This window comes from Pseudonaja textilis, chromosome 12, assembly GCF_049901715.1.
Source record: "Pseudonaja textilis isolate UNSWEBS1 chromosome 12, rPseTex1.2, whole genome shotgun sequence".
NCBI classification, from domain to species: domain Eukaryota; kingdom Metazoa; phylum Chordata; class Lepidosauria; order Squamata; family Elapidae; genus Pseudonaja; species Pseudonaja textilis.
In genome coordinates, this window is record NC_142001.1 from 12,171,376 (window position 1) to 12,186,392 (window position 15,017).

Consider the following 15,017-nt stretch of genomic DNA (forward strand, 5'->3'; position numbering starts at 1 on the left):
GCCTACCGTATGCCTCTCTTTTTCCTGCTGTACCAGGAGAACGTCCCCACGGAGTGGTAGCTGGGCCGAAATCTCCTCATCCTTTTGGCTAAGCCAGTCAATGATCTCCTGCAAAGGAATCTGCAGCTTGCCGCTGTGATCTGAGAAGGCCTCTAGGCGAGCCCTGTGGAGACAAAGATGTCGAACCGTGGGAGGACAGAAAAGAGAAGACGTTGAAGCAAAGTTACGCTTGGGTCTTTGGGGGCTGCTTACCGAAGGCTGTGTGATTTCTTCTTAATCTCATTCCAGCATAGATTCATTTCCAGGGTCACCTGGGGCCCAACAGCACCGTTGGGGGGCTTCTTGTTCAGACTGGTTGGTATGGTGCCATCGCGAGCTATTTTAACCTAAGTGTAAAGACGGAGAACTTGATCAAGGAAGGGAAGCACAAAAGGAACCGAATCAATTAGATTCAGGCATTTCCCTCCCTAAATACATTGCTATTTTATTTATTTAGCAGATTTATGTAGCCACCTCTCTCATAGAACGGGACATTGGTTGTCGCAGAACCTCGGGGACAATTAAAACAGTATGACAGGTATTAAAACACTTACGTACAAATTAAAATGGGAAAAATTGAAAAAGCAAGGTTGCAAGGGAATACCAATCAACTCTTGTAATACACCACCTTGCAGGCTCCCCCCTGCGGTTGATGATTATTTAGATCTTTGAGTTTTAGTTACTTGTTCCTTTGGGCATCCCATGGGCAGAATAATATTAATAACCAGAATTATGCTTGAAGGGGAGAGGAGTTGACTTCATGGAGTGATGAAGAGTCAGCAGCTCACGGCAAACGTTTCCTTGGAGTAAAGCTGGTTCACAAGAAATTTAGGAAAAAATTGCACACAGCAATAGATGGCTATGCTATCCAGATCATTGTAGTTTTCAAAATGTGGATTCCTTTCTACATAGTGAATGATATCATGCCTCAGAACAAGCTCTACTCATCATCATTGTCATCAACATCAACATCATCAATATCAACATTGTCAACGTCATTGTCAATCTTAATGTCAACATTGTCAATGTCAATGTCGACATCAAAGTCAACATTGTCATCGCCAACATCAACATTGTCAACATCAAGGTCAATATCAACATCAACATTGTCAATGTCAACATCAACATCAATGTCAACATTGACATCAACACCAACATCAATGTAAACATTAACTTCACTACTTCTACCATCTGGCTAAGAGGTTAATTATCTATTGCTTTTCCTATTCAAGTTATGGAATCAATGTCCTTAATTATCAAGCTCCAATTATGGAACTTGTGGGCCCTATTATGCCTGTATTTGCCTTTTGCCTTCCAGATACTTGACTTTCTTATTTTAAGTCCTTTTTATTAAAAGCAACAAGATATGGGAGGTATTATGCAGACCATCCATCTAAGGAGCCATGTCAACTAGCTTTCTTTGACTGATGTCACATGGAGCAGGTCTGGGACTGGTTGATCATTTAACAGAAGGTCATCCCTGGCCAAAGGCTAAAGTGGAAAGTGTTAAAAAATATCTCAGAAGAAGATACCAGAAAACTACTTCCAGGTTCCATGTCCCATTTTCCAAGAAAGCTACATAGATGCTTCCATGGAGCCATCGTCAGTTGACCTCAACTCAAGGGAGACTTTACCTTTACCCACATTTTCTGTTAAGCTTGTTGCTACTCAGTTACAGGACACACACACACTTTGAGTTACTTGTTTTCTCTTATTGCTGTTTTTTTTTAAATCCAAGTCATAGTTTGTATTCCGAAGCTTTGACCCAGATTGTCATAAACCAAGATGCTCCAAACTGATTTTTGCACATCTTCCATTCACTCAAAGTTTGCCATAATGTAGGCTTTAACAATTGGGGAAGGGTGCCTCAGGAGGGCATTTCACCATCTGCCTGCCACCGTGTTAGCTTCTTGCACTGCCTTTTATCAAATTCACGTTGGCTTCCTTCTCTACAGGCTCCCTTGTGCCAGATCAGCACGGAGGGAGTTTAGCAACGTAAGCGCCAAACAGCACCATTTTCAGTTTGGTGCATTTTACAGCACCACATTGTTTCAGGGGCATGCATGCCCTAAAATGCCAGCTTTTGATTTCCATACATTTGAGCAATCACAAACAGAAGTACCCCCAAATCAAATCACTGCAGTCCAAATCATTTTTTTCCTTAAGTGGGGTAGCTAATTTCTTCTCTAACCAAAGAGGTTTACAAGCAAACGGCACTGAAAGAGACACAATACATTTGTCATTTTGCCCTGAGAAGCTGCTTTTCCAAACATTTTATTTCAATTATCTTTTTTTGCAAATAAAAGCTACCTTCAGCCTACTGTTGGTTTTATATGGGCAGCAAATAAATTTGTTAATAACAATAATGATAATACTATAGCAATTGGTGCCTTTGGTGCAATCCCAAAACAACTGGAGCATTACTTGAACACAATCGGCATTGACAAAACCACCAACAGTCAATTGCGAAAGGCAGCTTCACTTGGAACAGCTCACATCCTGCAACGGTACCTCGAATGCCACCAAACAATATCTGCCCACAATGTCCTTGGGAAGGACTCAATAGATGAATAAAAATGTCAACTCCAGTCTCAATTTCTGGTTGACTGAACAATAAACCACAATCATCTTGTTACCTGCTTGTATTTGTTTTAATCTGCTGGGGGAAAAAAACCCCAAAGATGTCAGAGAGAAAAGTGGGGCTCAAAAATGGTAGATAGAAAAACCTATATTTTTCAGATACCCTATGTTGGCTTCAAAGGAGACCCTGATTTGATTCCCAATTAGAGTTGCAATTGATCTTTTTTTCCCCCTTGGCAATTAAAGAGAGATTTCAGTACAAAGACATTATTACTGCAGAGCAAATACCAGTGACACAGAAAATGGAATACTTCAGCGCTGCTTCCATCTGCAGTTCTTTTGTCCCAAGTGTTTCAGCACAGCTACATTTAAGCATCATCAACTTCTTCATGGAAGGTTTACTTTTGAGAGCAGCCTTATCTGTCTTAATATTCCACATTCTGCAGGAACTGGGCTCTTACGAAGCAAAAAACCAGTTAGAAATCTGGTAGGTAGCTGACTGGAGGACTTCTCCAGTACAGTCTCCTACCACGGACTGATTTTTTTAAAAAAATCTTGTTCAAATTAGACCTTGTAACATTTTACATTATGCCTCTATCACAGGCCATTAAGGAATTATTTTATCAGGGAAGGAAATCTAGAGAGAAAGAGGGAGATGAACAATTGCACTCAGCAAATTAATGGTTACTAATTGGAGACCTGAAATAGTTTTATGCAAAGAAAGAGAGCGAGAGAGCAAGAGAAAGGGAGAGTGAGGGAGAGTGAGATATGATAAATAGATATAACAGATTAAAGAAACAAGATTAGAGAGAGAACAAAGATAATGGTAGATAGATGATAATGATTGTAGATAGATAGATAGATAGATAGATAGATAGATAGATAGATAGATAGATACCGGGAGGAGAGAGAAAGAAAGAGAGAGAGAGAGAGAGATATAGATAGATAGATGATAGATAGATGATAGATAGATAGATAGATAGATAGACAGATAGATAGATAGATAGATAGATAGATAGATAGATAGATAGATAGATAGATAGATAGATAGATAGAATAAGAGATAGATGATAGACAAAAAGATGATGGATACTGTATATATAGATAGAAGGATAGATGAAAGAGATAGAAATAGATAGAATGAAGAGAGAGAGAGAGAGAGAGACAGACAGACAGACAGACAGACAGACAGAAAGACTGACTGACAGATAGAGATGTAGAGATGGCAAAAGGGCTGTTCCCAGGATTTTCTCCACGTTCCAAAAATCTTTCTGTGCTAACAGAGCTTCTGTTTTAATTTTGGGGAGCATTGCCCCATTTGTAACAGACAAAAAGGTTCCTTCTTATTGCATGAGACAGACCCTGAATATCTACCCTGAATATAGCCAAAACAGCCTCCCCTTATCAGAGTTTGCCTGGATGTGCCCATTTCAAGCCAGACTCTTCTCCCCACCTGACTCCATCCTAAATACACCACAACATCAAAAGCAATACAGATTTATGAAAAGAGAGATAGAGAGAAAGAAAGAAAGAGAAATACTGCCAGCTCCGGCTTAAAAAGATGCCCTTTATAAATCATTCACATCAAAGCTGTGGTGTGTCTTGCTGTGGTCACCTGGGATTTTCCACGTGCTCAAGCAGACTAACGACCTGCTCTGAAATCATTGTAGTTAGCCAAAGCCCAAGAGGAGAACTGTTATCAGAAGCCAGAATATCCTATATGTCTTCAGGCTTGAAATTTTGGGCTTACATAACTTAGGACTACGCCGCCTTCCATCTGACCTCAGCATAAATACATAAAATAAAATTATCCATTACAATGTCCTACCCGTCAATGACTACTTCAGCTTCAACCTCAACAATATACGAGCACACAATAGATACAAACTTAAGGTAAACCACACCAAACTCGATTGCAGGAAATATGACTTCAGCAACAGAGCGGTCAATGCCTGGAATACTCTACCTGACTCTGTGGTTTCTTCCCCAAACCCCAAAAACTTTAACCTCAGACTGTCAACTGTTGACCACACCTAAGAAGTCTGTAAGGGGTGGGCATAAGTGCACCAGCATGCCTGCCATCCCTGTCCTACTGTTCCCATTTATTCGTCCCCATTTATTATGTATATACTTATACCTGTTTATACTTATATACATATTATAAAATGCATGCTTGACAAAATAAGTAAATAAAATAAATAAGGACAGCAGAAGTAACCTCAGAGGCCAGCTGGAAAACAGAGTGGATAGATGACCCACAAAAGATATCCACCATTCGTGCAGCAATGCCAGAGGAGATCCCAGTGCCATGGCTCAATGTGAAATGGGACAGTCCTCACTTCATCACTTGAAATCAAATATTCTTTTTTAAAATACGTTTTTATTGGGTTATAAATATATGGAGTGGCGCGGTGGCCTAGAGGTGGAGTTGTTGCCTCACAATCAGGAGGCTGTGAGTTCAATCCTAGGCAGAGGCAGCTATTTCTCTCTCTGGGCACAATGAGAATATATATCTGCTGAACGAAACTCCACACTGGCGACAGGAAAGGCATCCGGCCAATAAACACTCTGCTTGCTCCATTCAGTTGCCCAGAGTCCGCCCTGCTAGGGATTATGGGATCATTAAAAGTAGAAGAAGATGATAAAGTATTATAAAATACAAAAGCAAATAAGGAGTGAGGAAAGGCTGCGAAAGAAAAAGAAGCATTGACTCCTGACTCTCTCTGTTACAGCAGAATAAGGCATTAACAACAAATCGCAACTTTTTTGTTTTACCATAATAGTACGAACCAGTCACTTCTACAAAAGTCAATCTGTGAAACCCCGAATCAGAGTTTCATTCTTTTCCACCTGGAGCACGAAGTTCAGAAGCGGTTTCCACGGGGAAACAAAAGTACTTGTGTTTTTTCCTTTAACCAGAGTAATCAGTTTTGCCATTTCAGCCCAACTCCATCAACTTCTGCAACCATGCATCTGTATTTGAACATCAAATATTCCTGAATTGCGCCTAGGCCATTTTCCAGCCTCAAAATATCAGCCCTTCCTGCTACCAGAGAAGACAATCTCGTCGATCCACACACACACATACCCTCTCCATAACCCCATTCCCACATGCAACTGATGCACGACGGCTTGCTTTTGAGATCCAGGCAGGCATTCAGCCTCTGTGGACCACGGCTTACCTAGCCAGAAGTTGGGAAAAGAGCTCCATGGGGAAGCCGAACCACCACCAGCCCCAAAAAATTTGAGAAGAAAGGAGGAAGGGAGAAGTGACAGAAAGGGCAGGGCAAGGATTGGGGGGGGGGGCAAAGATGTTGCTTGCTGCCTTCAGGCTGTGACCCCCCTGGAATCTGCAGGAGGTGGGGGCAGAGTGACAACCAGCCGTTCTCTCTCCGTGAATCGGGGCTTTGTCTAGGTGGAATTCCAGCCACTTCCAAGCCATGATGACTCTGGAAGGGCGGGGGAGGGGGACAACAAGAGAGAGAACGTAGAACTGCTTACGGGCGAGGAAGGCTTAAATGTTATGGGTGAGGCTTTTGGACTCCCCCAAGCATGGACGTGTGACAGTCACGCTTGGTTTTTCATTCCTTTTATTTATTGATTTGATTTGATTTGTCAACCGCTTACAAGATAATAGGTATAAGTATCATGAAGAATACAGGAAATAGGGATGAATAAATGGGATGGTAGGCAGGATGGTGCACTTATGCAGGCCCCTTACAGACCTCTTAGGAATGGGGTGAGGTCAATAGTGGATCGTTTGAGGTTAAATGAGTGGTGGGGTTAGAGGATGTAACAACAGAGTCAGGTAGTGCATTCCAGGCATTGACCACTCTGTTGCTGAAGTCGTACTTTCTATAATCAAGTTTGGAGTGGTTTACATTGAATTTGTATCTGTTGTGCACTCTTGTATTGTTGTGGTTGAAGTTGAAGTAGTCATTGACTGGTAGGACATTGTAGCGGATAATTTTGTGTATCATGCTTAAGTCCAACCGTATTTCTGAGACAAAAGGAAGCTTGGTCAACCGGTGGTGTTGGGATGGAGGTCTTCCAGGCACGGGGTGGAGAGAGGAGGGTGGGGGGAATGTAGGTGGGGCAGGGTCTCTGCTAGAATTGGGCTTGGAATGAAGATCCCACATCACATTTTAGGTAGCCTTACAGAATCAGGAAGGGTCCTTTGGTAAGTTTGAGGTGGAAAGTACTGTATTTCCCCATGTATAAGCCACCCCTTTTTTCCAAAATTTTCAAGCCCAAAAAGTAGGGGGGTGGCATATACAAAGCAGGTACACTTTTTATACGTGAAAAATGCATAAAATAATAAAGTAGGAATAAACTGGTTTTCCAGCAGTATGCTATATTTTTTTGTAAAAATTGTACGTGATGATACGATTACGAGTGCGAGTACGCGATAGAAATGCATGCGCTAGGCATCGGCCTGAATGCTTCGTTCCTACTCTCGTTCCGATGAGTAGATTGCTAGCGTCGCCCGCACCGCTTTCGGCGTCATGACCGAAGTTGTAGATCTAGACGTCGAATTTTGTTTCTTTGTAAATTTTCTTTCTTCATAACTTGTTTCTCCAATAAAATATTTTTTTCAAAACTTCACAGTCCAAAAATTGGGGGGGTGGCTTATACAAAGGGGGTGCTTATACATGGGGAAATACGGTAGTCTTCTTCTACAACAATGATTGAGGGTTTCTGATGGAAGAAATGTTCAGCCACATGGTCATGGGAGTCCATGCAGTGGAAGGCTTCCATTTGCACGGTAGAAGAGCCACCATGTCAAGGTTCCAAATAATAAATCCACTGCAAGCAAGACTCCGAGGCAATTGAATTCCTCAAAGATGGAGAGTTGACATACCATCTATTCTCAGCCTTCCTTCTAGTTCCCCAATATTCAAGGGAGCAATGGAATGAAATCAGGAACTGAAATATCGAAGGCAGTATTCATCCATCTTTAGTAGCTATAAAAATATGGGACCACTGCCATGTTTTCTTGTATTGGCTCTTGTTCTGCAAAACTACTTCTCCAGCCTGCTTTTAAAGGCATGCGACCCCCTCCCTTTGTCCTGACTGCTGTCCTAGGTCAAGACTCCCAATTCCCATGCTCTTGAAATACAGATGACAGATTAACAGAGTTGGAAGGGACCTTGTAGGTCATCTAGTCCAATCCCCCATCTAAGCAGGAGACCCTACACCATTTCTGATAGATGGCAGCCCAGTCACTTCTTGAAAGCTTCCAGTGATGAAGCTCCCACAACTTTCAAAGGCAACTTCTGTTCCATTGGTTGGTTGTTCTCACTGTCAGAAACGTTCTCCTTTTTTCCAGGTCGAATCTCTCCTTGATCAGTTGCCCTCCATTGTTCCTTGTCTGGCCTTTAGGTACTTTGAAAAATAGCTTGACCCCTTCCTCCTCTCTGTGGCAGGCCCTCAAATATTGGAAGACTGCTCTCCTGTCTCCCCTGGTCCTTCTCTTCCCTAGACTAGCCATGCCCAGTTCCTGCAACCGTTCATCGTATGTTTTAGTCTCCAGTCCCCTAATCATCTTGGTTGCTCTTCTCTGCACTTCTTCTAGAGCCCCAACATCTTTTTTATAGTCTAGTGACAAAAACTGGATGCAGTACTCCATCATCATACAGGCAAGAGGGGTCCTTTGAGTGGGTCTCCATACTTTGCTAACACGTGGACCATCCTGTCTGGGGCTACTGAAAATTGCACTTTTGTAATTCTAGGTGGGGGATTCACCGATTTTCCCCTCCCCCAGTCTCTAAGCCGCACATTTGAAGGGGTGATGGCGGTATGTGGTTGAGGGAAAGGAGGCATTGCTGGGGTGAGAAGTTTTGTATCCCAATATATTTTATTCATGATACTGATCCATCTTCCCTTAAAATATTAGCAGAATCCACAATGGTCTGAGAATCATTGTCTCCACTAGATAATTGATAGTCAACTGAAACTAGGTTAATCAACTAAAATTAGCAAACTTCCTCAAACCCCAAATAAGTTAGCCAACCTAATCCACATATCAAATGTGGATTTACGTCTGCAAACATAAACAGAGTTAACTAAATTAGGTCTTCCCAAGAATAAGTATACCTACACACACACACACACACACACACACACACACACCTCAAGTGTCACCCTAGAATCAGCATGTAGACACTTCACCCTGAACAAACTCCCCCTATAAAAATCTCCTGCTGCACCCCATTTCTCTACAGCCTTCCCTCAAAGGCAAACTGTTTTGTTTTTAGCACTAAATATTTCTCCTTTCCTCACAGCTGCCTGGATCTCATTTTTATTTATTCTTGCGCCCGTCTTGGCTCCAGCTGGAACCCCAAATTATTCTTCTGACACTGGCATCTGGAATTCTTAAGGAGTCTCTGTTTTCTCTCGGGAGAGCAGGAATTTGTGGCTCGCACCCAATCCTTAGCACCCAAGAAGGAAAACATGCATTGTTTCCACCAAGAGGATTCCATTCCCATCAACAAGGTTCTCCCACAGACTTTTTTTTGCTTCAAAGGGCATTTCCTTGCTCCAACTCGCCTACAAGCACGGGATTAAAAGTCCCTTCTCACTTCTTCTCCAGTTCTGCCTCTTTCTTCTTCCATCAACCAGCCTGATGTGCTATAGAATAGAATAACAGAGTTGGAAGGGACCTTTGAGGTCTTCTAGTCCAACCCCATGCTTAGGCAGGAAACCCTACAGCATTTCAGACCAATGGTTACCCAATCTCTTCTTTAAAACTTCCAATGTTGGATGCATTTGCAACTTCTGGCAAGATGTTACAAGATAATAAAAACAAGGATAAATAGGCTGAAAAACAGCTTCTATTCCAGGGCAGTAACTATATTGAATTCTACTGCAAAGTGCCATATTAATGCAGGATCAGGGGTTCTCAATTCAATTGTATAGAATGCAAAGGATGTGTGTTTGTGTTTTATTTTTTATAGTCATAATGTACACTGAAGAGGGCATTTGATTTCATTGGACGAGGTGCAGTGACAATAAAGCAAGCTAAACTAAATGAAATTCCAGGGTGGTGCCCATGTTACAAAGATGGTGGCTCCGTGACTTCAAATTAAGGATCATTTTCTTGATCAGATCCATGAAGGTGCGTCGGAGTTAACACCTTGCACAGGTAAGGGAAAGAAGAAGACAGCCACTGGGTGGAGTTTGAAGGTCTTACCTGAGACTGAGGGTAGGAGGTGCTGTTGCGACGGGACGGCCCGGCGTTGTGCCATTCACGACATCTGGGGAGGGTGAATGAGCTTCCCTGCATGACCATGGGCTGCATTAGAACAGTTGCTCATGAGGACCAACCCTGGGCTGAGCAGTGGCCGCTGGGAGGAAGGTGAAGGACAGAAGTGTTATTCCATCTTTCCACGGGACCTACAGCAGCATCTCAACCTCGGCCATGGAGGGACTTCAAGTCCCAGAATTCCCCAGCCCCCAAGTCAGAGGTCCCAGGATTTATTTATTTGTTTGTTATGTTTATAGGCCGCCCACCTCACAATCAAGCTTCCAATATATAAAATAGCAGAAGTTAAAAACATTTAGGCATTAAAAAGATAAAAACATTATCATTTACATTGGAAAGAATACAGAATAACAACGTTGGAAAGGGCCTTGGAGGTCATTTAGTCCAACCCCCTGCTCAAGTAGGAGACCCTAGACCTTTCCAGACAAATGGATGTCCAGTCTCTTCTTGAAAACCTCCAGCGATGTCTATGGAGATTCTCAGTCCTCCAGGTCATGGTTGTCCTCAAGGTGCTTTTGCAAGAGGCAACTGAACTTTCTGGGGTTTTTTTTTTTCCTTTGAAGACGTTTCGCTTCTCATCCAAGAAGCTTTTCCAGTTCTAATGACCAGCTGTCTGCAAGGAGTATAAATCCTTCTATTCCCCACCATCCAGTCAGAGCTGAAGAAGCTTCTTGGATGAGAAGCGAAACGTCTTCAAAGGAGAAAAGCTAGAAAGTCCAGTTGCCTCTTGACAAAAACAGCTTTGGGGCTCCACTGATGGAGCACCCACAATTTCTGGAGGCAAGAGGTTCCCCTGGTTAATTTTTCTCACTGATAGGAAATTTATCCCGGAAAAGGAGAATGTGGCTACAAAGGGCCAATGAGTAGATGCGGTGGGGGTGGGATCTTCTAATCTATTAGCCACCTCCAGAATGGGGCCCTATGGGGCCCGAAGCCAATTGGCAGAGCCAGGGCTTTACTTCAAGATAGATACAGATTAACAGAGTTGGAAGGGACCTTATAGGTCATCTAGTCCAACCCCCGGCCCAAGCAGGAGATCCTACACCATTTCTGACAGATGGCAGTCCAATCTCTTCTTGAAAGCCTCCAGCGATGAAGCTCCCACGACTTCTGAAGGCAAACTTGACTGAGCTTATTTATTTTTATATATTATTGACTTTGTTCATGAAAAAAAGTGTTTCCTCAACTTGAGCAAAGCCTGAAGCCCTCTGATTTAGACTTCCAAAGCATATGTGACGGTAGGAAAGCTATCTGGCGTGTTTGCTGTTTGGAAACTTCCCCTCAAATACTACAAAGCCCAATCGCTTACTCGCTCTTCGGGAGGGAATTGCTTCGAATGGGCACATCCTGGAAGAAGAATCTCTCTGGGGTGCCCCTCTCCCCACCCCACTTTTTCAAACCGAATCAAACCGACGGCTCGTGGGAAAACAACCAAACAGAAGACTACAAAACCATTGGATGAAGAAGGAGAAACGAATGAAATGTTTTGAAGTTCTGACAGATTCTAGGAAGCGACATCAAACCAAGCAGAGCAAACCTTTGAGTGCCTCTCCCTGGAGAATGGGTGTAGAGCAACTTTGTGCATCTGAGTGTCTATGTGTGAGAGTGGCTGCATGTGCGCGTTTGAGCCAGTGTTGACTCGTGGCAATCGGGACTTCTTCTTGTAGTTTTCTTGGAGAGATTTTAGAAGTCTTTTGCCACATTCTACTCCTATTTTCAGTCCTTTGTATTTTTCCCCTCTTTCTCAGTTCTTTCTCTTCTGTTTTGCTGTGTCCATGTACTGCCATGTCCACTATCCATACTTTTTTGTCTTTTTATCAATAGTTGTTAAGTCTGGGGTCTTGTTATCCTTATTATTAATCCAACTATGTACACTATGCTGGCTAGAGCCTCCCTTGTGATCAAGACAGCATAAAAGCTGATTAAATGAGCAAATAACAGCATCACAGAACAAAAGAATGAATTTTCCTGCATTTTGCAACTTTTATGGCTCTGCTTGCAAAACCACGGTTCCAATTGCTAGTATTACTACTACTATTATTCTACTCGGGCTGCAAGCGTCTTTTTTCCGGGTACCACAGCATGATCTGAGAGGTATTTGTGTATAATAGATCTCTTTTCACATTTAGCACTGTACTTTGCTTTTCCAATTGTTAGTGCCTCAAAGGTAAAGTACAAGGCATTTTCTAGGTACTGTCAGGACTTCTGTGAGTTAAAGCTAAAAAGAAATCCCATTGAAACTTTGTGCAGTAAAGACTTCAATAGAATTTGTTTAGGGGGAATTGTTCAAAACGTTGTTTTTGAAACATGGCTTTTCGTACTACGATCACGAAATGTAAAGTAAAAAGTTTAGATCAAATAATGGTAACATGGGAAAGAAAAAGAACAAAATATTTAGCTTAACATGGTGATTAAATGAATTAAGCACAACAAAAACTAAAACTATGTAAAAATATTAATAGCTATGTCAAATAAATTTAATTCTTAAACATTAAATCTGGACTATACAGCTACACATGATATCATCTTTTAATTTTTTTTAACCATAAAGCCTTTTTAAAAAAAAACTTTAAAAAGATCTTTAAAAAAACATTTAAAACATAACACACTTAAACCTTGGACCGATTCCTTAAAATCAGAAGACATAAAATACCTTTCCACTTAAATAAAATTATAGACGTTGCTGTACCCCAAACTTGATAAAGTAAAAACAATCCACAAGATAATAAATCCAACATTTTATCGAACATAATTAAATGTTATAGTGAGATCCTAAATATATGTTCTCCAAGATTAATATATATATTAATGCAAAAAGTATGATAAGTTATAACAGAACAAGACCAAATCGTATGAGTTAAAGAATATCAGATTCTTTGAAGCCACATTAGTGACAGAAAGTGCTATGTGAGACCAGTCATTGTAATTTATTCCACCCTGCACCATAATTAAAACATAATTTACCCCAAAGGATAAAAGAGTGTTTTAAAAAGGAATGTTTAAAGAGAGATGACAAAGCAGGTCTGACTGATTTATAAATAAGAATTCAGCTGAATTCCAAACACCTCTAGCTAACAAACCAAATGAGCAGAAAAATGGAAGGACTCCATTCTACCTATCATAGCTTAGTTCACCCAACTAGCTCACCTGTAATAACCCCAGTTTCCTCAACCCCCTTACACCATACAACTTACTACACATATGAATAACACACCAGGTTGAAATCTGATTGGCTAATTTGTGGTTTCGTTTGTGGTGAGAATAACACCATACCATCCAGAAATTCCAACACCAATCTCTGTGGGCAACCTTTTGTTAGCTAAAGAAATATTCTGGGCTCTTGCCCTAAGATATTTACATTATTTTTATTAAGATTCTTTAAAGTAAGATATAGACTAGTGTACAATTCAAGTGCTCTTGAACTTTTACTATCCTATCTCACTAGCTAGAAAATGTTTCTACTTTCTAGCTAATGCTCCTGATTGTTTGAAGATAATTTCAGGTCCATTTGATCCCCTTGATTAAAAAGGAAGCAATCACAATATTGTGGCTATGCATTTGGAGGTTCAGTGCTGTTCTTTCTATTGTTAGTGAATGGCACCTCAGGATTCTATGGAATATTTTGAATACTAGTTGGTGGAATGAGTCAATCGATGCATTTAATTCTTTGTATGTCAACATTCCAAAATCACCGTCTCAGAAAGAAACATTCTTCTGTGTCAAAAGATTTCTCCTGCTATGAAAGGCAGGTTAAAATACTGTACGTCAGACTCAGCAAATCATCTAAATTGGTTTTGCACAATGAAGTCAAGAACAATTTATACAAGAAGCAAAGTTGAGTGCAAGACTGGGTTGGATAACATTGTTTTAGGCTGAGAATCTCTTGATTCTGGAGTGGTGTGCTAAAGGATTACTCTCCAAAAATAATAATAAAATGGTGCCAGAAGAGAAAACAAGGTTCATGTTTGAATAACATTCTTCGAACATCTTTGACGTTGTTTCCCATCCTTTGAAATAATTCCCTTCTTCTGTCCTGTGAAATATTTGGGCTGGGAGGAAACTTCTAGAGGAGCTTGGAAGTTGCACCCAGAACTTGGAGAGGTGCGCACAACCCCAGCAATGCATGAACCCAGTTTCTTGGCCCAGCTTACTATTTGTATCTGCAAGGTGATGATGCCCTGTTTTGTACAAAAATTAAAAGAAGACCCTAGTTAAAAATCCAGCTGACCCAGCATTAACCTCATTGAAATGATCAGGAAGCCCCTGAAATCAACCACAAGAAATGTGTATTCACGCATCCCCTGGTTTTGCCAGACCTCCCCAAAGTGGCCAGGTTTCAAGCTCTAGTTGCTTTGATTCCCTCTTCATAACTCATCACTAGGACTTCAGTATCGACTTGGGTCAAACAATCTGGTGGAGGGAGTGTGTGTATTTTTTTGCCGGGGTTTTTCTGTTTGGATTCTTGCCAGCCTGCCCTAAAATTTGTACTGATGTCTCCTCTTCCCTCATTCTCTGATCCTGTTCCTTGGCTGGATGACCACATCCGAGAACAAGGGCAACGGGAGCCTGTAAAGTCATCCAGCTCAAGAGCAACAGCCTTGGTTTCAGACACCTTTTCAAGGTAGCGGCTCCTCTGGATCTCTTCTCCCCCCCCCCCAAAAAAAGGTGGGTCATCCTGCTTATATGCCTCCTCCCCTTTCGTAGAGCCAGGCATCCAAGCTTTTTTTAGGGTGTTGCCTCATGCTATGTTCCCATCACATCTGAGCAAAGTTCCAGCCTTTTTCTTCTTCTCTCCAGAGAGATGTCACTGGGATCAATTTTTAGGGAGGTCTCTGGGAAGATTTGGGGAGGGAGGCTGCGGGGAAGAGGTGGGGTGCTCTTTGGGGGATGGCGTTTTGGGGGAAGGGGCTCCCTCCGCTGCTGCTAAAAGGCTGGGTGCTCTGTTCCCTTGGGGTAAAAGCTCGGCGAGGCTTGCCTTGTAGAACATCTCCTTGGAAAACCAGCCATGAAACTGGGGAGAGCTCTGAAACAAGGAGAAGGGAAAAGAGACCCTTCTGGCAAGGACGCCCGGAGGGAGGAGGAAGAAGAGGAGGATGGCGGGGAAGCACAGAGGCTGGATGAGGATGGGTGGGGA

The 15,017-nt window shown here is 41.9% G+C and overlaps 1 protein-coding gene across 5 annotated transcripts in view; it reads right to left on the minus strand.

Moving 5' to 3' along the window:
- The window catches only part of DRP2 (dystrophin related protein 2), a 44,616-nt gene that overhangs the window by 29,079 nt on the left and 520 nt on the right, over positions 1-15,017 (minus strand). For 4 of the 5 annotated variants that reach the window (XM_026703150.2, XM_087941054.1, XM_087941053.1 and 1 more), the window contains exons 2-4: positions 9,812-9,965; positions 253-386; positions 7-163 (exon numbers count right to left, since the gene is read on the minus strand). In XM_026703150.2, coding sequence (XP_026558935.1) covers positions 7-163; positions 253-386; positions 9,812-9,919 — 399 coding nt within the window. In that variant the 5' untranslated portion in view covers positions 9,920-9,965. Of the gene's footprint in view, positions 1-6; positions 164-252; positions 387-5,801; positions 5,894-9,811; positions 9,966-15,017 lie in introns of those variants that run through there. The other variant, XM_087941056.1, reaches the window with a different exon arrangement.